Genomic DNA, 26,419 nt, shown 5'->3' with positions numbered 1-26,419 from the left:
TGTGGTAACGGAGTCCCTGCTTTTCTTTGGTGTACTATCACTTATATGCATAAAACTTTAGAAATAAACTCAAAGCTGGCATTGTAACAAAAGGATAATATTTCCAGGAGAAAATAAACTGAATGGAGTTTTTGAGTCAGGGTCTAGGGCTGTTTCTTTAGAAATAGTTTTAAGAACCTCTTCTGGGGAAGTCCGAGAAGCCAGGTCACAAGTGTGTCCTAAGGAAATGGAGCTCACCAGAGTCAGGGCATCTAGAAGGTCCTAGAGGGTATGGGCCAGACAGTGGACATCAAGAGGAATACAGTTGGGTGAATGAGCTCCTGTAAATGGGCTCAGAGGAGAGAGCAGCAACTTCTCCACCCAGGGGCATGACAAGTGAAACACAGGTGAGCATGGGAGGCAGCTTCGTGTGGCCATTCTGAGGGGAGAAGTGCAGCACGGCGTCGGCAGGCAGCCTGGCTTTGACAGACCTTAGCATGTCTATGTCTTGAGTCACAAGTCTTCAGTTTGGCCTGGTCTTTAAAAAAAACCCCTAAGAAACCCCCCTTCTGATTTCTCTTTTTGAAATCCCTATTTTGGGAATGTTAGAACTACTAAACTGATGCTTTAATATTCTTAGCTTTTCTCTCCCATTTTCTACTTCTTTGTCTTTTTATTCTACTTGCTGGGAAATTTCTTCACTTTTACTTTCCACACATACTGCTGAGATTTTTCTTCTACTGCCTTATTTTAATTCTAAGTACTCCCTTTGTGTTCACTGAATGTTACTTTTTAAAAGCTGCTTATTCCTGTTCTGTATGATTTTGATTCTTTGGTATTTGTGAAAACTTGCTTTGTAGGCTAATATATGTTCAGTTTCTGTAAAGATTGTGATTCTCTAAATTTTGGAATCAGCGTTCTATAAATGCCCAATAGATAAGAAATGTAAATTATGTCATTTGTATTTTTACATACTTAGCATTTTAAAAAATCAGTGTGGTCTCCCAGTTTCCGAATTCTAATGATTGTTCTCTGTAATTGTAGATTCATCAATATCTCCTTGCTTTGTTTTGTAAATGGCAAGTTCTATTTTGTAAATGTTGAGAACATCTTGTTATATGCTCTCAGACTTAGGATTACTCTTTTTTATGGGTGAAGTGATTTTTTTTAATCATTAAAAAAGGATCCTTTTTATTACTTATTATTTTGGTCCTTAAAATCTATTTTGGCTAATTGTCGTTTACCTTATTTTCTTCAGATTAGTATTTAATTTTTCCTTATTTCTTAGATTAGCATTTAATATATATTTCTTTTATTTTCAGCCTTTGATGTCTTTACATTTAAGCTTTAGGCTTTAAAGTATTTATGCAACATATGAGTGCTCTGTGTTTATTTCAAGCCAAGAATCTCTGTTCCTTTAATAAGTGAGCTTAGTCCAATTACATTTATTTTATGTAGTAGTATAATCAGGCTTACTTCTATCATTTCAGCTTTTGTTTCCTACTTACCATAGTTTATCTTAGGTAGTAGGATTTTGTGCTCTTACTGACTCTTGCTTGAAACTCCCCTCTTGCCTTCCATGCCACTCTATTTTTTTCATGCTTCTTTGTCATCTTCTCTTACCTCTTGCCTTGCTTTTTCGTGTCCCTTCTTCTTCTTCACCTCTAAAGCTAGGCATCACCATAGGCTTAGATCTTGATACTTGTTTTTTATTCAGGATGTAGTCATCTTACCACGTGGTTTTGATAGCTTTCTAGGTGTCTCTTGGATTTGTCCCTTGGTTCCTGGGGTAGAGAATAAAATTGGCACAACGGAGTGACTCATGAACTTTTACTTTTAGTCTTGGATTTATTTTATTTTGATCTAGAAATGATTTGTTTAAGGGGAGGTGGCTCTCTTGACTAATTCACAGATTAAACTCACTCTTTATTTTATGAGTACCACCCCAAAGCATCCTTTAAGTGTTCTTAAAAGGAAAGAAAGAGGTAGGAGTCTGGTTCCTCTATGAATGTGTAGAACATGGTCCCTGGATTCTGTGGACTGTGTCTCTGGGGGTTGATCCATTGAGCCAAAGGATGAGGGTGGTAGGTCTCACCACCCAGCAAATTGCGTCTGTGCCCTGTTGCTTTGTTTCATTTTGTTCTAGGGCCTGCAGAGCTTTGCACTGCTTTTACAGAATCTATGAGATTAGTTAGAATTTGCTCTGAGGTTTATCTCATCCATCTGCAGACTTTTGTGTTCTCACTCAGGATTGCTTGCCACCTACTCTACGTAGCAGTGTACTGAAGAGGTGGATAGTCCCATAAATAGTGCTTATAAATGTGAAAGTGCAGACTTTCAGATAAAAACCTACTTAATCGTTATTTTAGTAACTAGAAAAACCAAGTCGTTTAATTTTTATATGATTAGTGAGAGAGAGGACAATGAGCTTCTCCAAGGAAGAACAAACCCGGGGCTTTCTCTGGGTCTGGTTGGCCTCCTAGACTCCAAATGAGGCTGCCACGATGCCAGTATTTTGCAGTGTATAATGTGTGCTTTTTTGCCCAAATTTTTGAGGGAAAAATAAGGATGTACATTATAGATAGATGGTACTAATTTTGCATCTATATAACTGTTTTTAATTCTTTTATTTATGCTTATGTGTTAACAGTGTAACTCTAGAAAGCAATAATGAACCCATATGCAAAATAATACCCTGGAATACAATAATTGGTTTTGTTTCTAAATATAAGTACTTAAAAATTGAATTAAAAAATTAAAATGAGATTATTTTCCTGAAAGTTTGGGCCAAAAACATAGATGCACATTATACACAGCAAAATATGGTAAATAACACAGTAAATAAGACCACATGCCGATTGGTAGGTCCTACTGCCCCTCAAATTCGACATGGTTTCAATTTAAGCCCGAGTCTCCATTTAACTGCTTTATTTCTCCTAAAGCAGGACCTTTCCTCTAGTAATTTGAGCTCAAAATCTAGGATTCCCTCTTCCATCTTCATCACACATCAAATTAATTGCTAAATCCTAAAGATCAGAAATGTCCAGTAGACATATACTGTAAGCTAGAAAAACAACCTTAATTTTCTAATAACTACATTTCAAAAGGTAGAAAGAATGTGTGAAATGTATTTTCATAGTATATTTTCTTTAACCAAGTATATCCAAAATTTACCATTTCAATGTATAATCAATATAAAAATTAAAATGAACTATTGTACAGTTTTTAATACTGTATCTTTAAATTCTGTATTTTATACTTACAGCACTTCTCATTTGAATGGGCCACCTTCCAGGTGCCCAACAGCCAAATATGGCAGGTGGCTGCTGCCTCAGACAGCACATCACGACACCTTAACAATGGCTCATGTGTGTGTTAATCCTTTTTCGTTCCTACTGCTACATCTTCGGTTCAGATGCTTGTTGCCAAACTCTTAACCAGGCTATTGCTATTGCAATCATCTACATACTTATGTCCTGCCTCTAAATCAACAAGTAGTTCAATTTAGCTTTTATTTATAATGACAAGCACTCTGCTAGGTGCTGAGGCTACCAAGATAAATAAGACCAAATCCTTGTTCTTGGAAGACTGCAGTTTAGTAAGAGAGACAGAAATATGTACAATTAACCATGATGCATTGTGATGAGAACAAGCATAGTGGTATAAATAAAGCACAACGGGAACAGAGCAGAAGGATATATTCATTCTGAATGAGGAGATTGGAGAGTGATTCAGAAAGAAAGTGGCATTTGGAATGGGCCTTGAAAGATAAGTAGGAAGTTAGCGGGAGCAGAGGGTAAAATGCAGAAAGTGGGGGTAAATGAAGTCCATCTTAGTATTAGCAGATTCTACATAATGATGTTAAATTGAACTTTGTGGAATAGCTTTCGGCATGCTCCTCCCCTGCTTAACACCTTCACCAGATCCTCTTTCCTAATGAGAACAGGTACATTCTTCTGCCTGGCTATTTTAAAATGTAGGTTTTATTGTGTTCTAGGTATATTGAGATCCATAGATGAGACGATTGCCATTGGAGAGACACGTTGCCACTTACAGTTCCCAAGAGGAGGGGGCATGCCATGTATATTAGTCAGGGTTCTGTCCAGAACAGTATTTGACCATGTACCTGGCATCAGGGCCCAGCTAAGGTGACAGGTAAAAGTAACCATCACACCATGTCACACAGGGCAGTACAGGGAAGAACCAACCGAGGGTCAGTCAGGAGCTGAGGGAGTGTGAAGAAAACACAGGCAAGAGCCTTTGTTGTGGTTTCTGAGAAAAGGAGCAGAAGGGGCAGGGTGAGCAGCTATAGGATTGAATAGTAATAATTTCGGTAGGCTCTGGGGTGTGAGAGCTGTCCTGAGTTGTCTGGTACCTGGTCCAGAAGTGATTAGGGCGGGGAGGGGTGGGGTGGAATATTGGCCCAGAGTCTAAGAGTCACATAGCAGAAGAGGTAGATGGGGGTGGGCTCTGGCCTGGTTTGCATGTGAAAAGTTCTCTTCCAAGCAAGTTCACTTACTATCTCCAGGAATTGGTTAGTCTTGGGAAGGGTTAGTCTCCCCAAGGTCATTGAGCCCTAGATGTCAAAATATCAGAATACGAAGACATGCTTGGTACACTGGCATCCAAGGGCTGTCAGATTTTTACCCCTATCCAGCTTTGCCTCTGTTCCTATCCAAGCCAAACTGGACTCACTACTCCCTACACCCTCAACTGTTTGGTCCGTCACTTCCCCACCTCTGCACTGTGTTCTTTGGCTATTCCTTTCTGCCAGAAATTCACCCACTTGTAAACCATCTATACTCTTTTATTTTCACTTAATTATAGGCTATTATGTTTTGGTCTTTTGTTAACTTTCAATAAAATAGAGAAGTTATTGGATGATGACAACAATAATCATATTTTTTCTTGAGTCGACCTTTACCATGTGCTGGGGATTTCGATCCATCTTCTACATATACTTTCTCATTTTATCCACCCAATAAACCCAAGAAAGAAAATCATTTCTTCACACTAAAAATAAGGAACCTGAGGCAAGAAAGCTTAAATAAGCCGCCCAAGGTCTCATGACTAGTTACTGGCAGACTAGTATGCACACCCAGTGGACTGACACCGGCAGCCTGCATTGTCATCCTTGAATCAGTCACATGGAATGTATTTCCAAGACTTATTCTCTCAAATCTTTGATGATAATAATTGTAACCAGTCAGGCATTTCTTCAACACAGGCACCAGTTAGACCTCTAACTGATATTTCTATTAAGAAGGCAAATGTCCTTTTTCTATGAATTACCTGTGAGTGTCTGACAGATAAGAAGGATGTGTGATCATACCGTTCCCAGCCCCCCAAAGGCTTTGCACTTTATAGTGTATTTCTGTACATTGTAATAGGATCCCACCTCTTCCTTTCTTCAAAAGGACTTTGTCACTTTTCTTATGCCCCTTCCTGGGTTCTGCTTAGTACATTTATTATTCTTTACTTGTAGTCTTAGATTATGAAGCTTGTCGAGGACAGGTATTTGATTTTATTTACATTTAATCAAATATTTATTAGTATTGTATTCATTAATAGATATTGCTCTATTTGTATGAAAAACAAACTCAATTATACTTTTCATCTGAGGAAAATATCATGGATATCAGTTATACCTTTCTGATGCAGACCCCTTTTCTCCAAGTAAAGTAAAACAATTATTAGTTTTCCTAGAGAAATTGTATACTTCTCCTGTTTGAATTAATTTTGAAAATAGTTTTTCAGTTTCCATTCTAGCCAATGCATTATTTTGATTTGTTTTAGTCTTGGCTTTTCTCATCAGAGGACTCAGATTTGAAATTTAAAAAGGAAAATATCAGCATGATTTTAATATATGGTTATTCAACATATCTCATAGGAGGGTTGATTTATTTCAGACAAATGCTTTACTTTAAACAATGTTTTTGCTTAGAATTAGCATTGCAGTTTGGCAACTACATAACTAAAAAGACTTGAAAAACAGTGTAAAAATCCAATTCAACAGTCGAATATCTTAGCAGATGGCCTTGTGAAATACAGCCCTGGGAAAAGGGAGAGCCAAGATGCTGCTGGGTGTCTGCAGCAGCTGGAGCTTAAGGAATGCCTTTTTGCTAAGAGGGTCAGATTTGGGGATCTTTTCACCCGAAGCAAAGTCCACCTGGATAATTTCTAGCTCTTAGCAGAGTTACTGAATTTATTCTGTTGAAGGAAATGAGGAAGGACATGCACATGTGTGAATTCAACATCCTCAAAATTTGGAGCTCTGATGCCTCAGAAGGACTGCCGTGTTTGTGAGCGTGAAGGGAGTAAGCGTGTGATATGAGTTACACAGTAGTAAGAAATGGGCAAGAAGAGAGTGGAAAGAGAAAGCGTAATAAAGCAAAGGAGGAAGGAGGAGAGAACAAGGAAAAGGCGGCGAGGAAGGAGAAGAGAAGAACCGAATGAGCATAGTGAGGGTGCTCTATGTTTCCACTGTAACCAGTTGCTTCCTGAACTTTTAGGAAATGAACACTCTCTTTCTGGCTCCTGTCAGAATTTTCTTCTTCCTAAGGCCATCAGAGTCAACATGGACACTGCCTTGACACTTTTTATGGTCAGGATTTTTGTTGATCTTATCAAGGCTTAATCTCCAAAGGTGTCATTCTGTTTAACGGGATGCCTTCAAATGGTTTTCATGTGCTGATTTTTATCAAGTTCCTATAAATATAGAAAGCTTCTGATTTAGGGTGGGGTCAACTTACTAATAGCTTTGTCTCAGCAAAGGACAGAATCTGGAATCCTTAACAGTTCCATGTATGTGTCCAACATTAGACACCAACGCTAGCAAGACATTGGGGGCGTAAAAATGGTTAAGACACTGACCTTGTCTACTGAGGGGAGTATAAGGAAATAGTGTCAATGTCATGTGACTCAGAGTTATATGTCTGAAGATTAAAAACAGGTTGGTAGTGTGTGTGCCACTATAATTAGTTCGGTTGCTGAGCTTTTTAATGTTTACACAAGAAACTGCAATAGTTGAGAGACAGTGGGAGTTAGAGAATATTAGACATTTTATGTTGCCTGAGGAATGCTGGACCTCATGTCCTTGGGTAGCAGGAATCATTGGAGGACTTTAACAGTAAAGCCCCATAGTCCGTTTAGTGGCAGGAGATCACTCTGATGTGCAGGAGGAGGGGGATGTTGAGGGATATCAGGCTAGAAGTGGGGAGACAGATTAGTAGGTAAGCATGCATCCCAGCTTCCCTGGAACAGTTCAAATTAATGTCCTTTTTTTTTCCTAACATAATTATTAGTAACATCTCTTTCACTCTGTTTTAGTTTGGATCATAAATCCTATGGTTACCCTACTAACTAGAAGTTTATTACAGTGGTCCAGGTAAGACTCCGACGTCCAGAGGTCATCAGGGCTTGGCTATGTGGATGGAAAGAAATTGCTGCCCAACATTATCAATAAGTACATGTATTTGGACATCTATAGAAATCTTATATCCACCCCACACAGGCCTGGGCAGGGTCCCAGTGAAAACAATATATCAATTGAATGCTATATATTACAAATATATAATGGCTGACTGGTTAATCACTCAGTGGCCTTGCTGTTTGTCACCTCAGATTGTACTTGCCTGAAAAATCTGTAAAGAAATGAGGAGAGTCAGAAGCAACTGGAGAAGGAAGTCAGAAAGGTAACCCTTAGTTGTGTGGGGCTGTGAGGCCTCGCTGCTATTCTTAACTGTCCTTCTTGGTGTTAGAAAGAGCTGCATTTTTGAAAGTGGTAGGGTGAATAGAGGAACCCCCAAAGAATGGATGTGTGTTAAAAACCCAGTGTGGAACAATTGGTGATTTTTATGCAGAAACTAAGTAATTCTTAATAAATAAGTCTCTACTTGGGAATAAAAACCATGGAGCTGAATTTTAATAGACGATTTGACTTTCGCTTGAGGATAGCAGAAAGGGCCGTGAAGGCCTGTTACAGTTTGGTCAGTCTGGGGTCATTATAACCTTGGAAGATGGTGACTATAGAGGCAATTTAGTCAACTGAAAGAAACAATTGTTCGTGTCCTAGTGCACGCATTTAATCGTGAGCTGTCACTTGGGCCTCCTGTTAGAACCCAGGAAAGTCTATTTGGTGGCAATAATAAGGGAATATTTTAAAAAGGAATGAAATAACTAGACCCAGGAGAAAAGAGATTTGCTATCAGGAATACATTTTAGCAGAAAAAAAAGAATATGAATAAGAGTAAATGAAAAGGGTGAAGAGCTGTCACTTTCTTTATTTTATTTTTAAATGTTCCTCCTTCCAGTTCTCATTTTGTACGTATGAGGCAGGCTTTCCTTCACTCCAGTCCCGCTATTACATTGTATTTATATAGTGCTTATCTTCCGGAAGCTCACAGAACTGCCTCTGAATCCATCCCACTTTAGAAAATATTGCTTAACAAAAGGGGGATGCTTTTATGTCATTCTTTTTATCATGAAATGCTCTAGTGGGATCGTGGCGCTGGATGTGCCATAGGCTGGTGATTGTGCACCAGGCTGCACGCACACACGTCACAGCTCCACAGCTGCCCAGGCAGGAGGAAACGTGGGGTAATTTTGCAGCTGGGAGCCAGGCCTGCCATCATCCCTTTGCTTTCAACTGTGACTCGGGGAGATGCTTCTAATCTGCAAAGAATTATCCAGCTTCCTGATTTACCTTCATGGCTCCTGATGCCCCCGAAATATTTCCGTTTGGGGGCTCCGTGTGTCCACAGGCAAGGCGACTGGCTGAAATTTTAAACCTCAAATTCCCCTTCTATTTACACTGTTCAGACTGTCATTTGTAGAATTTCATTTATCAAAGTTACTTCCTCGGGGTTTTACTTCAGAGAAATAGAATTGAATGAAAAAAAATCTTTGAAATGGAAGAGGATGAGTTTAGAGATGAAAATATTTTAGTAGTTCCTTCAGAAATTTTTATTGCAGCTTTGTGATCCTTAAAAAATGAATGCATACTTCCAAGGCCTCTGTAATTCAATAAAATCAAACTCAAATAATTGCCTTGCATTCACTAAAAGTTGGTCTGTTCACATTTTTCATTTAGCTAAACATTGATTTTTAGAAAAGTGAAGTAAGTTAAAAATAATACTTGGCCTCTTTATGACACTTAAAGTCAAAATATTTTTACCAGGCCCTTTTAAAATCTCTCAGCGAGCCATTCCTAGTTCTCTGCCTCATCCTCCTTTTCCCTTTTCAATGTGCCTTTCCTCATCTTCTTCCTAAAGATTAGGCAAACACTATGCTCATTCACTATTGTGAAAATACTTCAGATTATATGAAGTAGAAAGTAAGGGAAAGGACATTTCTTTTAATCTCTGGAATAGAAGTTTGTTTAGTGTATAAATTCTTTAAATTGGTCAACATCAGAGAATATCTGACAGATTTATGAGGTGATTTTTTAATTGTTGGGTATGTTTGATGTTTAAAATCACACTGTTGGTTTTTTATTGAATTGAATGCCTCCTGTGGAATGATAGTCCTAGGCACATACATCGACCCCATTCCTCAGAATGACCACAGAAGGAATCACTCACGTGTGCGCATCGGAATAAGCTCAGGTGTCAGGGCTGAAGGGGAAAGCTAGAGCACTCAGTTTCAAAACCAACTGCTAAATCGCAATCAATGTCAGTTCAAATTAGAACAAAATTATGTCACCAACATTTATTTAATTAATGTGATTTAAAGGGGTTTTGGGGTTTTTTTTTTTGAGAACCAGTGAAAAGACCTAAGAGCAGTTTCCTGTCAGCATCCTTGACCTTACGGTTGTATGTAAAATACATGCGCACATGCAAAATAAAAACTGATGAATTTTGTCCAAGTTCCCAGCACTTAATTAAAAATGCAAAGCCAAAATGCGCATGCTACAATTGCTAGAGGGATATATTTTGTAACGGGCTTCACTTTTTGTGCACTGTGTAGACTGATGTTTTATAAAGGTTTTATTGCTAGGTACCTAAAAATAGCCTTTTCTGCTCTTTATAGTACAATGCCGTCACACTCGGATTAGAAGGTAATTAGTTAATAAGCGCCCCCTTTTTTGTTCTAGGATTCAAGGAGGATTAATAAAACACCACTGCATAGCAATGCGGTTATCACCATGGTCTATTTGGGGAAAAATGTGCATCTATCTTACGATCACCCAGACTTCCGGGATGAAATAAAAGTTTATCAACAGCACTGCGGTGGGGAAAACCTGTGCGTCTACAAAGGCAAACTGCTTGAAAAAGGTACGCAGGAAATGCTAATTCTTTTTACGTGGTTGCAGTTCACGTTATAGATAAACTGTTATTGATGTCAAAACGACTTCAATTTCTCTATGAAATTATGCATATCCAGGGATTTATGAACCAGCTGCCTCAAAGTAAATCAGGACTTACTGCTCCGTGATTGAAATTGGAGCAGCAATTACTCTTACAGATTGCGAAAGAAAGAATTTGGAGCGATTTAACCCAGTAACAGATTAATTTGGGGATCGAGATATATGATTACTAAAAGGTTGCACGAATAAACTGTCCCCCAAATTACAAGGTAATTATTTGGCTTGCCGTAGTGAATTATATTATACATTATTCCAAGAGAAAAATACCAGATTAGCAATTTGTTCTTTAGAAGTATGTTGAGATAAAATCACAAATCCAATAAACTTTAGGGTGAATCACACCTAAATAACACGGTGCAGAATTTAGCCAAATGCATTTAGTACCTTTATATTTTCATTTGATCCTAAATCCATGTTTGTTAGTGTTGGGAGAAAGATATTTTCTTCTACATTTTTAAGTTCTAGTGGATCTAAGAATTAAATTGATGTGAGGTAGATTAATAAATGAAAATAACGGAATTTAATTATATACTAGGTCTGTCCAGAAAGTATCCAGCCACACACTATGAGAAATAGATAAATTTATTGAAGAAGATACAAGAAACATTGTACACAGGACAATGATGCCTCAGGCCCCTTCAAAGGAGGCACCTTGGGACCTCACACAGTTCTCCCAATTGCCATCAGCTGCCCTGTTTGTTGTATTTTCTTGAATCTTATCAGTGATCTGAAATCTCTTACATTTCAAAGGTGATTTTAGTTTTGGGAAAAACCAGAAGTCACAGGGCACCAAATCTGGGCTGTAGGAGGGCTGAGTCACCTGGGTGACTTTATGTTTCACAAAAAAAACTCTGCCCAAGATATGATGCATGTGTGGGCACCTTGTGATGAAGCCGCCAATCTCCAGTTGCCCATAGCAGCGGCCTTCTGAACCAACTGAATGGTTTCCGCAGAGGAACGTCCAAGGTTGATGCGAAATTTCAAGCAGATTTGTTTCACTATACTTGCTAGTCATTTTGAATGCAATGGCCACACACTACACATGCTCACTCAATGGGCATCTACCGCCTCCACTTACTAGTTCAGTGAAGTTTCCATTTTTCATACATGTGCATTCCAGTCCACTCTCCTTGGCTGCCAGGTTACATTGATGTTGCACAGACTGTTGTTGTCATGTTAACAATGATTGTACTTTTTCCAGACAGACCTCATGCATACATAGGGAGGATCCCATAAGAATATGGGCCCAGAGACAAATTGGGCAGTTGAGGCTTATATGCCTTTCTGAACTGAGGAGGGGAAGTAGGCATCTGGGACTTCAAAGGGTAGGAGGGCTGCCCACGTGGAGATGAAAAGCAGATGTTCAGAGACAAGACAAGGGCACGCAGAGTGAACTCTGATATTTAGGCTCTGCTGAGTTTCCCCCACCGCATCTAGTTCATATTATACTAGAGTGATCGATGGTGATAGCTTAAAATAACCAAAATCCCAGAAAGACGTGCTTTGGGGTGGCAAGCTCTGATCCCCTTCATTAGCGTAAAATTACTTTTATATTCTGTATAGGGTTTCACATATTTTACAAAAGTCTTTTTTTCAATATTTAATCTGTGGGACAGTAATTAAAAGAAAGAGTTGTTACAGGAATATACAAGGGTGGGCAAAAGGTTTATAGTTGTGGGTACTTTAAATACAGACTTTATTCTTGTATTATTATTTATTAATTTGTATTTTTCCATATGTATGACTGTAAACCTACTTTTTCCCACACCTTACTTTTGATTTCCCTGCTTGAGGAATTCTATTTAGAAAGTAATAGATTTTCATTATTAAAAGAAATATTTATATGTGGGTATTCTTTTTTTCCTGCTCTTTAAGAATGTATTATATTGATTAAGCTATTATAGTTGTCCCAATTTTTTTTCCTTTGCCCTTCTCCACCCAGCACCCCCTTTCCCTCCAGCAATCCCCCACCCTCAGTTCATGTCCATGGATCACGCATATAAGTTCTTTGGCTTCTCCATTTCCTATACTGTTCTTAGCATCCCCCTGTCTATTCTGTACCTACCAGTTTGTACTTCTTGCCCTGCACCTTTTCCCCCATTTTCCCTATTCCCCCTCCCAACTGATAAGCCTCCAAATGATCTCCATATTTATGATTCTGTTCCTGTTCTGCTTGTTTAGGTTGTTTTTTAGGTTCTTGTTGATAGTTGTGAATTTATTGCCACTTTAATGTTCATAGTTTTCATCTTTTTCTTAAATGAATCCCTTTAGCATCACATATAATAATGGATTGGTGATGATAAACTCCTTTAGCTTTACTTTGTCTGGGAAGCACTTTATCTGCCCTTCCATTCTAAATGATGGCTTTTCTGGATAGAGTAATCTTAGGTTGTAGGTCCTTGCTTTTTATCAAATTGAATACTTCTTACCAGTTCCTTCTTGCTTACAAAGTTTCTTCTGAAAAACCAGCTGACAGTCTTATGGGAACTCCTTTGTAGGTAACTCTCTACTTTTCTTTTGATGTTTTTAAGATTCTTTATCTTTAACCTTTGGCATTTTAATTATGATGTGTGTTTTTGTGGTCCTTTTGTGTTCATCTTGTTTGTGACTCTCTGTGCTTCATGGACTTGTATGTCTATTTCCTTCACCAAATTAGGGAAGTTTTCTTTCATTATTTTTTCAAATAAGTTTTCAGTTTCTTGCTCTTTCTCTTCTCCTTCCAGCGCCCCTATGATTTGAATGTTGATACATTTGAAGTTGTCCCAGAGGCTCCTTAGCCTATCCTTGTTTTTTTTTTTTTTTATTCTTTTTTCTTCTTTCTGTTCTGATTGGATGTCTTTTTTCTTACATATGTTCCAAAACATTGATTTGATTCTTGATTTCATCCACTTCACTGTTGGTTCCCTGTAAATTTTTCTTTATTTTGCTTAGTGTAATCTTCCTTTCTGCCTGGGTCTTTTTATGCTGTTGAAGTACCCACTGAGTTCCTTGAGCATCCTAATAACCAGTGTTTTGAATTCTGCATAGGATAGATTGCTTATCTCCATTTTTTTTTTAGTTCTTTTTATGGAGTTTTATTCTGTTCTTTTGTTCAGACCATATTTCTTTGTTTCCTCATTTTGGAAGCCTCCCTGTGTTTGTTTCTATGTATTAGGTAGAGCTGCTCTAACTCCATGTTTTAGTAGTGTGGGCTATTGTAGAAAAGCACACAGGTAAGTTGGATGGGGTGGAGCCTTAGGTAATCGCCAGAGCAGGGCATCCTGTAAGAACCAGGTTGATGGAGTCTCAAAAGTGGTGTCACTGGTCTGTGGCTCTGTGTGGGGGAGGGCTCAGAAAGGGGACAATGGCTGCTGATTGGCCTCTGGAGTTTTGTCCAGGAGGAAGCTGTGTCCTGTCACTCACCTTGATGCCAGACGCTTCAGTTTCTCTCTATATGCTACTGGTGCCCTTCCAGCTGTTGCCCCAGTGCTGGAGCCCAGAGAGAGTGTATCTGAGTAAGCCCTAAGTCCATTGCAGGCCCTTTAAGAAGAGACACATGATAATCATGCAGTTTCTTCTGTCACCCCAACTGGTTTTTACAGCCAGAAGTTAGAAGGACTTATCTTCCTGGCACTGGAATACTAGGCTGTGTGGTCTGGTGTGGGGCTGGGATCCCTCACTCCTGAGGTATCCCTCCCAATTTTTATCTACCACACCTGGGCGTGGGACTGCTCATTCCATGTCTCTGCATATCTGTGCCTCTCTGCGTGTCTCCACCTCCCCTACCCCTCTGGATGAATGTGGCTTCTTTAATTCCTTGGTTGTTGGACTTCTATACAGCTCAATTTTCTGACAATTGTGGGTGATATTTGTTTTGTAGTGTACTTGTAGTGTTTGCTGTGGTTGTGTGAGGAGGCAAGCATGTTTACCTATGCCTCCATCTTTGGTTTCTTTGATATATAGACTTAGGGGTTAAGGGAGGAGTTGAGGGAAAACATGGAGTTGTTACTTTTGGCTTGCCTGTTTTCCCTCATCAAGAAAACAATAATATTGCCCTGGCTGGTGTGGCTCCATGGACTGAGTGCCGGCCTACAAACCAAAGGGTCGCTGGTTTGATTCCGAGTCAGGGCACATGCCTGGGGTGCAGACCAGGTCTCCAACAGGGGGTGTGTGAGAGGCAACCACACATTGATGCTTCTCTCCCTCTAAAATAAATAAATAAAATCTTTAAAAAAAGAGAAAACAGTAATATTAATTTTAAAAATTCAAGTAATTAAATAGAAACCATATGTATTTAGGAATTAAATATCAAAACTTTCCAACATAAGGAAGGGTAACCATGTGAATGTTAATTTTAATTTAAAATAAATTATATTTTTACTTATAAAAATTTTATTTATAAATAAAAATATAACATTTTATTTTACAAAGTATATAACATTTATAAAAATAATGCTCAATAATGCTAGAAATATTTCCCCCATTTTTTGCACTTGGCTGAAATATGATTTGCTTTGTCTCACTTTGTTATAGCATTTGAGAGTTCATTCCTTCCATTTTGTAAGTGAGGAAAATGAGAGGATTCTAGAGGTACAGGCTTCCCAAGGGCACACGTGCCGCGCTGGGCACGATCAAGAGCAGAGCCTGGCCCCCTGACCAGGTGCAGGGCCTTTGCTTAGCACTCTCCATCCCCAGTTAGCTACTTTCAGTAGCAAAGGTCTTCCGACATTTTTATAATATGATGAGTATGAAACTGTTAGGTCGGAGCTGCTCAAGAAACCAGGCGGACACAGTGAGCTAAGGAGAGCAGGGTTTATTAGCAGGGAATAAGAGGGAAAGTGGAGCCAACCAAGGGAGGTTGGGACCCTCTCGGTTGTTCTTAGGTCAGGGTTTTTTAAATGCAAAAACCAGCAGTTGGGGCATTAGAGTCTGATTGGCTAGAGGTGGTTTCTGGGTGAAAGCTGCTTCCTGTTATGTCAAATAGGCCGACCCCAGACCCTAATCTTCATCTCCTGGGTAGGGTCTGCAGGCAGCTTCCCACGGTGCCATTTTCTCACCTGGTGATTTCCATTCCTCCTAGGCCTGCCCGGATCTAACAGAAACTGCGAATGATAGTAGCATAGATACATACACTTATATTTTAACGGTATAACTTTCAACCATTAATTTAGAAGGATTGCTGAAATTAGTTATACTGTAAAGTTGGAATTAACATAATAAAACTCTTCCTTCTAAAACTCTTAGATCACTGTTTATTCAAGAAAATGCATATATCATGTTTATCTGACTGCTGGAAAACATGGTACATACAACTGAAAAAAGAACATGACTTAGCCGAATGAGTTTCTGGGAGACTATATACCCTCTGTGATTAGTGTGCAAAACCAAATGTTACAAGAGAGTTACTTGGTTAAGTGGGTTTTTTCTTGCAAATATATTGGTCCTGGGACTGTCTTTTTGTTATGTCATTGGACAGTCTTGAGTAATAGCATGGAATGGGGACTTAAATGATTGAATCTTGTCCACACCATAATTTTGTCTCAGCTTGTCCTTGGTTGTCAGGAAAGTAAGCATTCAAAATTGGAAAATGCAATGGCTCAGAGTAGACTTGTGGTTAAGCAATCTTAGCAATTTAGCTGAACTGAAAAAAGAACCTGCCCTTTTTACAAATCAAAGCTGTGCAAGATTCAGTGAAATGTGAATAGTTTTTTAGATTTCTGTTAAAAAAATTTAACATTATGCTTGGAGCAGTAAACTCATTAAAAATGTGGCATTTGTTAAGTTGTCTTGCTTCTGGGTGGGAAATAACAATAAAATTAATTATTTAACAATGTGGCAAATGCATTCTTTATTCCCATAATAATTCATGGTGTCTCGTGGCTTGCCATAAAGCCACACATTCATTGTTTATTATGCACACCTAGGAAGTCACTGAAAATTTCTGCTACTTGTGAAGCATGCAGTTCTTCACAGGCATTTTGATTTGCCATGTTCATCATTTCGCACAAGGCAAACCTTGGCCTCCTGGGTTCATGTGGATACAAAGAACAAAGTAACCGGTTTCTGACCCTCTTATAATCTCTTCCTTTCCTGCCCCATTTTCTTGTATTTCTAGACCTGATTCTATTGTCCCCATTTGTGCATTACACATTACTCCCCCCCCCATTTTGTTATCTTGTCTTTTTGTGTGACATTTCCTTTGTCTGCAATAGGACAATGGGTTTCAAATTCAAAATAGAATTTTAAATTCAAATCTTCCCCATCTTTTAAGATTCAGAATGAGGCTGTGAAACTTTCTCAGCTGACTCCTATTCTGTATTATCCATCTCTCTTGATGGCTGCAGCTCTCCTGCTACATGTAAAACCAAAACGTTTCATTATACTGGGACTTACGTGAACTGTTTTTTTATCTGGTTATCACATGCAGGTTTTTTTTAGTTTTTTGAAATACCTTTGTTGAGGTACAACTTACATTCTGTAACATTCATCCATTCTGAGTACAATTCACGGATTTTTAGGTATTTTGTGGAGTTGTGCAGCCATTATCTATCACAGACTAGTCTTAGAACGTCTCCACTGCTTCTAAAAGTTTCCATTAGCAGTTAATCCCCATTCTTGTAGCCAGCCGCAGGCAACCACCACCCTGCTTTCAGTCTGTACAGATTTGCTTTTTCTGGACATTTCACGAGTGAAATCATACAATAGGTGGTATTTGCTGTCTTCTTTCACTTAGCATAATGTTTTTGAGAGTCGTCCAGTTGTATCATCTATCAATAGCTGCTCTCTCCTCCTATCACTGTGTACAAGTACACATTTCCCAGCACAGGGATGTACCATATTTTATTCATCCATTCCTAGTTGATGGACATTTGTATTGTTTCCACTTTGAGGACTATTATAAATCATGCTGTTATGAATATACAAATACAGGTTTTTATGTAGAAATCTGCTTTCATTTCTCTTGAGTAGATTTCTAGGAGTGGGTTTGATGGCCTTTTCTCCCCTCTGAATATGGGTCATTCTTTCTTGTTTCTTTATGTATCTTTTGACTTTTTGTTGAAAAGCTGAACATTTTAGGTCATGTATTAGAGCCACTATGATTCTGAACTTTGACTTTTTCCTCTTGAAGATTGTTGTTCTTGCTTGTTGTTGTGGTTTGTTTAGTAATGTATCTGGAACAATTCTGTGACATTCATTCTCTCGCTCCTTGGTTTACAGCTAGTGATGTCTCTGCTCAGATTGTTTTACATTCTATTTTCTTGAGCTAGCATAAAAATGTCCTCCAAATTGGTGGCTTAACACAGTAGAAATTTATTTTCTTGCAGTTTTGGAGGCCAGAAGTCTAATATCGAGGTGTTAGCAGGTTTATGTACCCCCTAAAGGCTCAGGGGAAAACCCTTGCTTGTTTCTTCCAACTTTTGATGATTCTCAGTCATCCACGGCATTGTTTGGCTTTCAGCTCCATCACTGCGATCCCTGCTTCCGTCTTCACATGTCATGCTTCCCTGTGTGTCTTTGTGCATGTTCTCTTCTCTTATGAGGATATTGGTCATTGGAATTAGAACAAAACAAATCCAGGGTGATCTCATCCTGATCCTTCACTAATTATGTCTGCCAAATGCTATTTCCAAATTGGGTCACATTCTGAGGTTCTGGGTGGTCATGAATTTTTAGAGGGCAATGTTCAACGTGCTATAGTGAGTTCAAGAGTACATTCAAAGTTCAGGCAGTTTCCAAGTCTTCTCCAACTTGGGATTTGCCCTAGACTCCCTTGTGTGTCCTTTATTTGTGGATGCAAACTCCCAGTTGGCCAGCAATGTGTGAATAGGTTGGGCCTACTCTAAACCACTCCATTTCCAGGTGCCTGAGGATGTGTATAAGCTAATTGAATGTGTGGGGGAGGAGAAATTTTCCCTTCCCTTCTTTGGTTCTTTGGGCTGGTCGAATAAATAAAATGACATGAGACAGACTAACAGGAGAAAATCTAACACACACAAACGTAAGAGATTCCAAACAGGTAGGCAAGATGGGGTATATATGTCATTCTAGGCTAAGGAGCAGGAGGTGGAGGTCTGGAACTTCAAAGAGAACTGAGGCAATTCACAGGCAGATGAAACAAGTTAGTGTTTGGTAAACAAGTATTTGCTGGGTCATACAGAAACAATGGGACAGAGAGAAAATTTTAATCAAATGGGCCTTGCTGGGTTCCTCCCTGTCTCTCACATCTAGCTCATACTAAGCTAGAGTTATGTATGATGACAGGTTCCTTTACTGAGAAGGTCCTCTGACTTCTTTTAGGCAGTTGGGAAGAAGGACAAAGATTCTTCCTGAGTCTTTTGTTTGGTAGAAATAATCAGCCTAAAATAATCCTTATGCCAAAAAGACACATCTCAGGATGGCAAATTTTGCTCCCCTATGAATACATCTATGATTGCCTTATTACCTGTATCTCTCAGTTAAATTTCTGGCTAGTCCACTGGGCTGTTGCTTGCCCTAATTAGAACTATAGTTTCAGGCTAGTAGAACCTCTGGCCTTCTATGTTAGCTTGCCTCTGAAATTGCTCCTTATCAGTGGCAATGCCATTGGCCAAGGTTTTTTGTCTTCCGTTCCAAATCAAGTCAGCCCCCGCTGACAGTGAAGCCGCTGGTTATTGATGGCCTGCCCTACTCTGTTAGAACTTCAGTGATGAAATAGTGGCAGGTGAGACAGATAGGAGCAGCCTCAGGCAGGAGTGCCTCAGATTTCCACGGTTCTTCCCAAAAGTTCAGTATATTTTCGTGAATAACTGCTGCTTAGTTTATTTTAAATGTTTGGTCCATTTTCAGGTACACCGTTTTAAGGGGAGAGGATTGGGAGACCTCACTCCAGAAGTCTGGTGTGTTAATTCAGTCTCTGTCCTGTTAAGTTATAACTTCTTAAAGGAAGGGACCCCATTTGACCTTTTTTTCAGTATTTTTATTTCTCCTCAGTGCCTAAAATAGTGCTACCCATTGTCAGTCAACAATGAATAACTACATTATATAAATGTTATAAAATGCTCTCTAATGTTGTACCTTATGTAATCATTAAGACTGCTCTGTGAAGTGGCCAGACTGGGTCACCCCCTCCACCTCACTCCCTCACCCACTCCTTCTGCCACCTCTGTTTCATAGAGAAGAATTCTGAAATGCAAATTTATGGTCTGCTTTCTTTCTACTACTCCAGGTAGAAACCATCAAGTCAGGGTTGGGAAGTGTTGCTAAAATTTATGAAATAATAAGGGAATAAAGGTAGAGGTGTCAATTCTTGTTCAGCATGTTTGGGGAGGGGAAGAAATGGAACTAATAGGTGGGTGAGCTCTCCAGTCACGTGAATACCAAATGGAAGAGGAGTCACATCTAGAAGTTGACGTCCCTTGTGCCCATTCTCGGCACTTCCTGGGGTCCACTCTCTTCCTGGGCTGGGTGCTTGGGGTGTGATGCTGCGGCAGAATGGGTCATATCACATGAATGACCCATTCAAGTTTCTTTAATGAAAGCTTCCCGTGTACCACTAAAGAGCCCATATTTCATAAGGACAATTGGATTTAAAAATCTATAGTGTCTAAGGTATAAATGACAGAATTACCTTCTCAATAAGTCTATTATTTAGTAGACTTATTTAGTCAGGTTTATTTTTAGAAGCATAATGTGGTATAAGCAGTATTTCTAGATGACTGTAAAAATGGGTTAAAATAAGAACCCACTAATTATTTACTGGGGGCCTCCTGTGCCGTTGTACTGGGATTTGGGGAAAATGAAGGTGAGTATGACCGATTTCAGCTCTCACGGATTTCACAAACATGTAGGGCAGCAAACATCTAGGTCAGGGTTCTCAGAGTGTGGTTCTGGACCGACAGCATAGCGTCACCCGGCCACTTGAGAGAAATGCACATTCTGGGGCCCTAACTAATCACAAACTCTGGGGCGAGGCCCAGCAGTACGAGTTTTAGTAAATTCTCCAGGTGATTCTGGTGCACACTAACATTTGCTGCTTTAGACATATTTTAATATAGTGTGATACGTGCAACCATACAAAATGTGTACATAGCTGAGGGGCAAAAATTGCTACTTTAACTCTATTCTAGTTAGAAGTAGAAGAATCCAGGGAGGCTTTCTTTTTGTAGTAAGTGACATTAGAAGTGTCAGGAGTAGCAGGTTTCCGAGCCACTTTGTAGAGTATGGTTTTTCAGATGCAGGGTTTGGGAACTCTGTGGTGAGATCTTTTCAAAGAGCCTTATAAAGACTTGGAATAATGGAAACCCATTAATTGCAAGCAATGATTGTTAATGTATTGGTGGGACTTTGGGGTGGTTAGCAGAAAAAAAAGGGTCTCAGATTCAGGTGGAATTGAGAATGGATTGGACACAGTAAGTCTGCCTCATCTACGTATAAATTAGGGTTTTTCACGTCCTGGCTAAAAATACCCATTTATTTAAAAGCCTTAATGTGAGCCTCACATTATCCCTTTGTCATGTGCTTTTTAGTAGATGACAGTTTAATCTAGAGGAGAGAGAGAATGTTAGAAACAGAGGTGATTGTGTTCTACATCTGTTTTGAAGATAGAGTTTACAGCATTTTACAAAGGCATGGAATCCAGAGAGAGATGTTTAGATTCAAATACTAACTTTCCCACTTACTGTATGATTTTGGGTAAATTACTGAACTTCTCTAAGCCTTAATGTCTTCATCTGGAAACTAGTGACAGTCCCATTCCCACCTCATGTGGTTGTTGAGAAGCACACCCAGCATAATCAGCATGCCATCTGGCCATAGTAAGTGCTCATAAAATGATAGGTATTATGATTATTATGGTTATTAATCATTATTATTATAAAACAAAGATTTTTATAAAGGCTTAGAGTCTTTTAATAAGTAAAAATAATAGAATGTTTTTTCATGATTAAAAAATTGTCCCCATGTTAAAAGGTGATCTAGACAATAATATTGTACTTATCTAATAGAAAAATGTGATTTAGAACATGTTAGTCCGAAGTCAGTTGCTTTAACTAACTTATTTCCTTTTTAATTCCAGAGACCTTTCAGTTTATTTCCAAAAGACACCATGGTTTCCCCTTCAGTCTCACCTTTTTCCTGAACGGGATGCAAGTGAACAGGTTGAGCTCCTGCTGCGAATATAAGCATCGGAAAGGTTCCAGACTTGGAGGCAAAAGAGGCTACTTTGGGTTTGTGTGTGTGGAGAGATCATCCCCTTGCTACAAGTATGGAGACAAATGTCCTTTGGTAGAGGGCATGTTTTGCTACATTTTCTTCTGATGCTTTTACTGATACATTTCTCTGCACCATTTTTTAAGAAACTGCCATATCTAAGCTAAAGGTGTTTTAACTGTGTTGTACTTGAAACTATAGGATATAAATAGACATCCAGATATAGTGTATAATGGGGATAAAAGCTGGTGGTGTTTCAAATTATGTTTCTCTGTCTGTCCCTTTCCTTATCATGCTTTAAGTTCTGTTTCTGGAGTGAAAGAGAGAAGGATTTCCCTCCCCCCATCCCTCTTAGGAATTGGTCTTGGGTTGAACCCCAAAGTGTGTGCAAGCATCTGGCATATAAGGTTGGATAGTATAGGTTATACATTTTCGAGCTGTGACTATGTTGTGTGTGACACAAATATCGTTCTCATGCCCCTAATTTTAATCTCAGGCATAATAAAATAAATGCATGATAAAAGTCAGCTTTGATTGTTGTTTGTCAACTTTGATATTGAATATTCTGTTTGAAATTAGGAGACTTCCTTGCAAGCTTTCTTTCTTTTTTTTTTTTTCTGAAAGTCATCATAAACAATTGACTATCTGCCAAGCTGGAACTCAGCAGTGAACCAACCGAAGTACCTCCCCCCATGGAGTCCGTTCTAATGGGGAAAGAGCAAATACCATCCCAGTAAACTAATTAATATGAATCAGATGGTCCTGAGCATGAAGAACACAAATCAGGGGAAGGGAGATACAGGTCACTAGTGAGGACAAAGTAAGGAATGGAGTAATGATAGGGGAGGAGGTCAGAGAGACAAGGGGGCCGGGTCATGCGGAGTCTGAAGGTCAGAGAAGGGACTTTGACTTTTTCTCTGAGAATGACACAAAGCCTCTGTGGTAAGTTTCGGGCAGTGGCCTATCATGATTTGGCAGTAGCTGCTATGGCAAAAACAAATGAGGGAGGTTGGGGGAAAGATAGAAACCACTTTAATCCAGAGGAGAGAGAGAATGTTAGAAACAGAGGTGATTGTGTTCAACATGTATTTTGAAGATAGAGTTCACAGCATTTATTGATGGGTTGAATATAGGTCATAGGATAAAGAGCAGAGTCAAAGATGACTGAAAAGTTTTTGGCTTGAGGAACTGGAAAGATGTCCAGTTAACTGTGCTATGATGGGGAGCACTGTGGAAAAAGCAGGTTTGAAAGTGGAATGAAGATGTTTTGGTTTTGAGCAAATTAAGTTTAAGATATCCATAGGTTCCAGTATGAGGTCCAAGCTGGAAATATAAATTTGAGAATAGTTTGCATATAGATAACATTTAAATCATAAGATGGGATGAGATTGCTTAAGAATTTAATGCAGATAGAGGGGATGAGTAATGAGCTCCAGGTCACTCCAGTTCAAAAATGAGGAGGATAAAGAGGAGCAAGCAAAAAGCCTAAGAAAGAAAGCCAGTGATTAGAGAGTGATGAATAAAACATGAAAAGAAAGACATAACCAACATGGTTGAATGTGTAGATAAATTAAGCAAATGAAGAATGAGAATCGAGCATGACTTGGCAATGCGTTGGTCATTGTTGATCTTGGGACAAGTCATAGTGGAGCAGTAGGCATACAAGTTTCATTGCTGTGGGTTTAAGATATAATTGGAAAAGAGCGAAGGCCAGAGAATATCGATAATTATTTTTATAAAGGGTTGCACTGTAAAGGGTGGAAGTTGGGTGGCAGCGAGGAGGGAAGGATGTTGGGGTCTGAGGGGGCATTTCATTTTCTAAGATAGACGTTCGCATAATATGGTCATATCCTGATAGACAGGGCTGACACTCTAGAGAAGAAAAAATTGATACTCTAGAGGAAAAAAATGGATGAAACATGACATAGAGGCAGAAGTTGCTGGAGCACAGTGCTGGAGTGGACCAGAGGAGAAGGGATCCAGGGCTCAAGCAGAGGTGTTAGCCTCACAGGAGGAGAAACATTGTAGTAACAGGAGGGAAAACGGCATAAGGAATAGAGAGAGGGGTAAGCTGGTGGACGTGTCTGGACCAACTGGTCTCTGCTGATTGTTTCTATTTTTTAGTCAGACAAGAATTTATCTGTGAAGTTGAGGCTGGAAGAGGAGGGATTTGGAGGGTGTAGGAGAGAGATGAGGTGTGAAGGTGTCACAGTAAGTGGGAGAGTGAATGGTTTCAGACGACATAACAGGATTGCCCAGGTGCACTTAGATCCCACCGGAAGTTGCTTCTCTGTTCCAATTCAAATTTTCTTCCTGCATAATTGTGGGCAAGCCATTTAATAATGAATGTCTCTTAAACTCTTAGGAAAGCTGATGACTTATATATACAATCATCCATGTGTAAACATGTTGCATTCATTGGGAGGTGCTGTGTAAATCCAAGCTGTAAATGTTTGGTCCTAAACACTTTCTGTGGGGGTTTAATAATCAATTACAAAATCTGATTGATGTCTTCTATTCTCCAATTCAATAATCACTGGCCTCTGTGCATTTCTTTACATGATTTCACTTAGTCTCCTCTAGCTTCTTTCTTTGATCTTTTCAAATAACAGTAGCAAGTAGCTATGATATTAAAGAGAAGTCCTATTACCCTCAACTAAAAGGCACAGTTCTTATAGCCATTGGTTTTCTTTTTACATTTAATTATTATTTTCTTAAACTCTAAACAATGTTTTAACCCAACCCCTTGACTCCCTTCACCCATTTTCAGTTTTTTGTTAGCTTCATTATCATTTCTTCAAACGACATCTGTGAATGTCCAAAGTAGAACAGTGTGAAGTCGTTTGATGTGTGCCTGCTGCAGACCAGCTGAAAGGCCAGGCAGACTGATTTACCGGGGCAGGGGCGGGTGGGTGGGCGCTGGCCCCTCCCCTGTTTGCTCTGTTTGCTCTGCCACGCTGGGTACCGCTCTCACACCAGGCCGCAGAGCTCCGGGGAAAGTGGAGAACTGCCCCGAAGGAGCCCGATGTCACATATAATGTTGTATAACCTTTGTTTTTATTGTCACATCCATGATAATATCTTTACTTATTTTAAGGGCTGTCCATTAATTCTTCCAATTTGTTAAAAATGAAATTAATTTTAATTCATTTAAAAAGTAGTGGTTCCTGGAACTTTTATTATAATAAAATAAAACAGCAGGGAATTCCAGTACTAAAAATGATTAGGAATGACCTGCTTACGGTTCTCATAAAACAAGAAAAGCTCAGCAGTGGTCCCTTCCAAAGTGTGGAGGTTCAATCATTGCACCTACCCCAAGTCATGGGAACTGCTGGAAGAGACCTGGTTTTCAGTTACCAGAGTGAAGCACCGGAGGAGAATTGCCCCACCAAATAGAAAGCAGAGAGCTTGCAGCTCAGGTAATCAACACCTCGAATTACACTCCGAAGTCAACTAGGTAGGCAGTGAGGGGGAGAACACAGATGCTACTCACTTTGCTTGCCCAATTCCCTTAAGCAGATGGGCAATAAAAAGTGCGTGCATGCAGTAGGGAGGCATCAAAGCGTCTACACATTCACAACATAAACTTAAAGTAACAGCGTATCAGAGGCTCCAAATCAGTGGATTTGGTGTTGCCATGGATAAAGGAGGAACAGCTGGAACAGAAGGCAATGCAGGTAGTCATATTCGGTGAAGATTCATGGCACCTTTATTTTAAGGAAAGTAACGTGCTAAATACATCATCGTGGTAGGCAAGTATTTATCATGCTTAAAGTGGGTGAGGGACGTGCACTCTTACCTCATTTCTTACAGCGTGACAGGTACTTTGAATGCAGATCCTTTTAGTTTTGTTTCACGGGGGGGATATTCCAAAGTGAAGTGATGTAACTAAGTTCTCATATTTGCTTCTTGGCAGAATTAATTCCTATGCTATTTCTAGACTGGAGATAGCTGAAATTCAGTGAATCTTGAGTTTGAGAAATTGCCATTGGATTTGATTCACACTGAGGCAATTTTTAAATTTTACACATTATTTCTAATCTTCCTGGACTAACAAATCTGGACTGCATTCTAATCCCTGCCTCTCCCTGATAATCCTGTGACCTGCAGAGAAAGAGACGAGTTATTTCAGGAGGAGGAGTGTGGAGACTGATTCGTGCCCAAGCCCTTTCTGCAGGTCATGGATTATCTCTAGATCTCGGTGAAAGCTTCTCCAGATTCTGTTAATTTGCTTCTGTAGCTAGTCATCTGAGAGGACTATACCTGTAATCTAGCAATATTTTTGTACTTTAATGTGAGTTCATGGGGTTTAACAGTCCTGAACTAGAATCCTGCTCCATCACTGACCTGCAGGCTGAGCTTGGGCACGTCATGGAACCTTTTCATCCTCAGATTCCTCACTGAAAAGCCATGCGATGATAGTTCTTAATTTATCGGTCTGGGTGTAACAAATCTGGTAAAATAATGCATATATGGTACATAGCAAAGACCTTGGCACAGAGGGAATGCTCTATAATCTTATTATTATAATTATCATTTTATTAATGTAGGTAGTCATTATTGGAATTCTTATTTTGATATTAATGAGATATAAGATAAAAGCTATAGAATAAATTATTTATGTGACTTGTAATTGATTTAAGTATTTTTTAAATGTCTTAATACATGCAGATTATCTGCTTGGTTCACCAGATTTGACTTTGAATAACGTTATGACCTCTACAAATTATTGCCATCTGTAAAGTACAAAGCTTATTGCCAGTAAAAATCACCAAAGATTGTGGTACAGGTTTCAAAGACCATTTTTAAAATTTTTTTATTAAAATATTTGATATTGTTTAGTTGATTTTTTTTATGAATGGAATTATATGTTTTGTACATTTTGTGCCTGGCATGCATTTTTATTGT

At 39.1% G+C, this 26,419-nt stretch overlaps 1 protein-coding gene across 3 annotated transcripts in view; it reads left to right on the top strand.

Moving 5' to 3' along the window:
- Positions 1–26,419, top strand: part of ERICH3 (glutamate rich 3) — a 112,909-nt gene that overhangs the window by 47,728 nt on the left and 38,762 nt on the right. For all 3 annotated transcript variants that reach the window (XM_053920811.1, XM_053920812.1, XM_045199549.2), the window contains 2 exons: positions 10,073–10,253; positions 21,378–21,564. In XM_053920811.1, the coding sequence (XP_053776786.1) occupies positions 10,073–10,253; positions 21,378–21,564 (368 nt within the window). The remainder of the gene's footprint in view (positions 1–10,072; positions 10,254–21,377; positions 21,565–26,419) is intronic.

Source organism: Desmodus rotundus, chromosome 3, assembly GCF_022682495.2.
Source record: "Desmodus rotundus isolate HL8 chromosome 3, HLdesRot8A.1, whole genome shotgun sequence".
In the NCBI taxonomy this organism is placed as follows: domain Eukaryota; kingdom Metazoa; phylum Chordata; class Mammalia; order Chiroptera; family Phyllostomidae; genus Desmodus; species Desmodus rotundus.
Note: the sequence above shows the minus strand (reverse complement) of the source record. Positions and strands in the feature narration are given on the sequence as shown.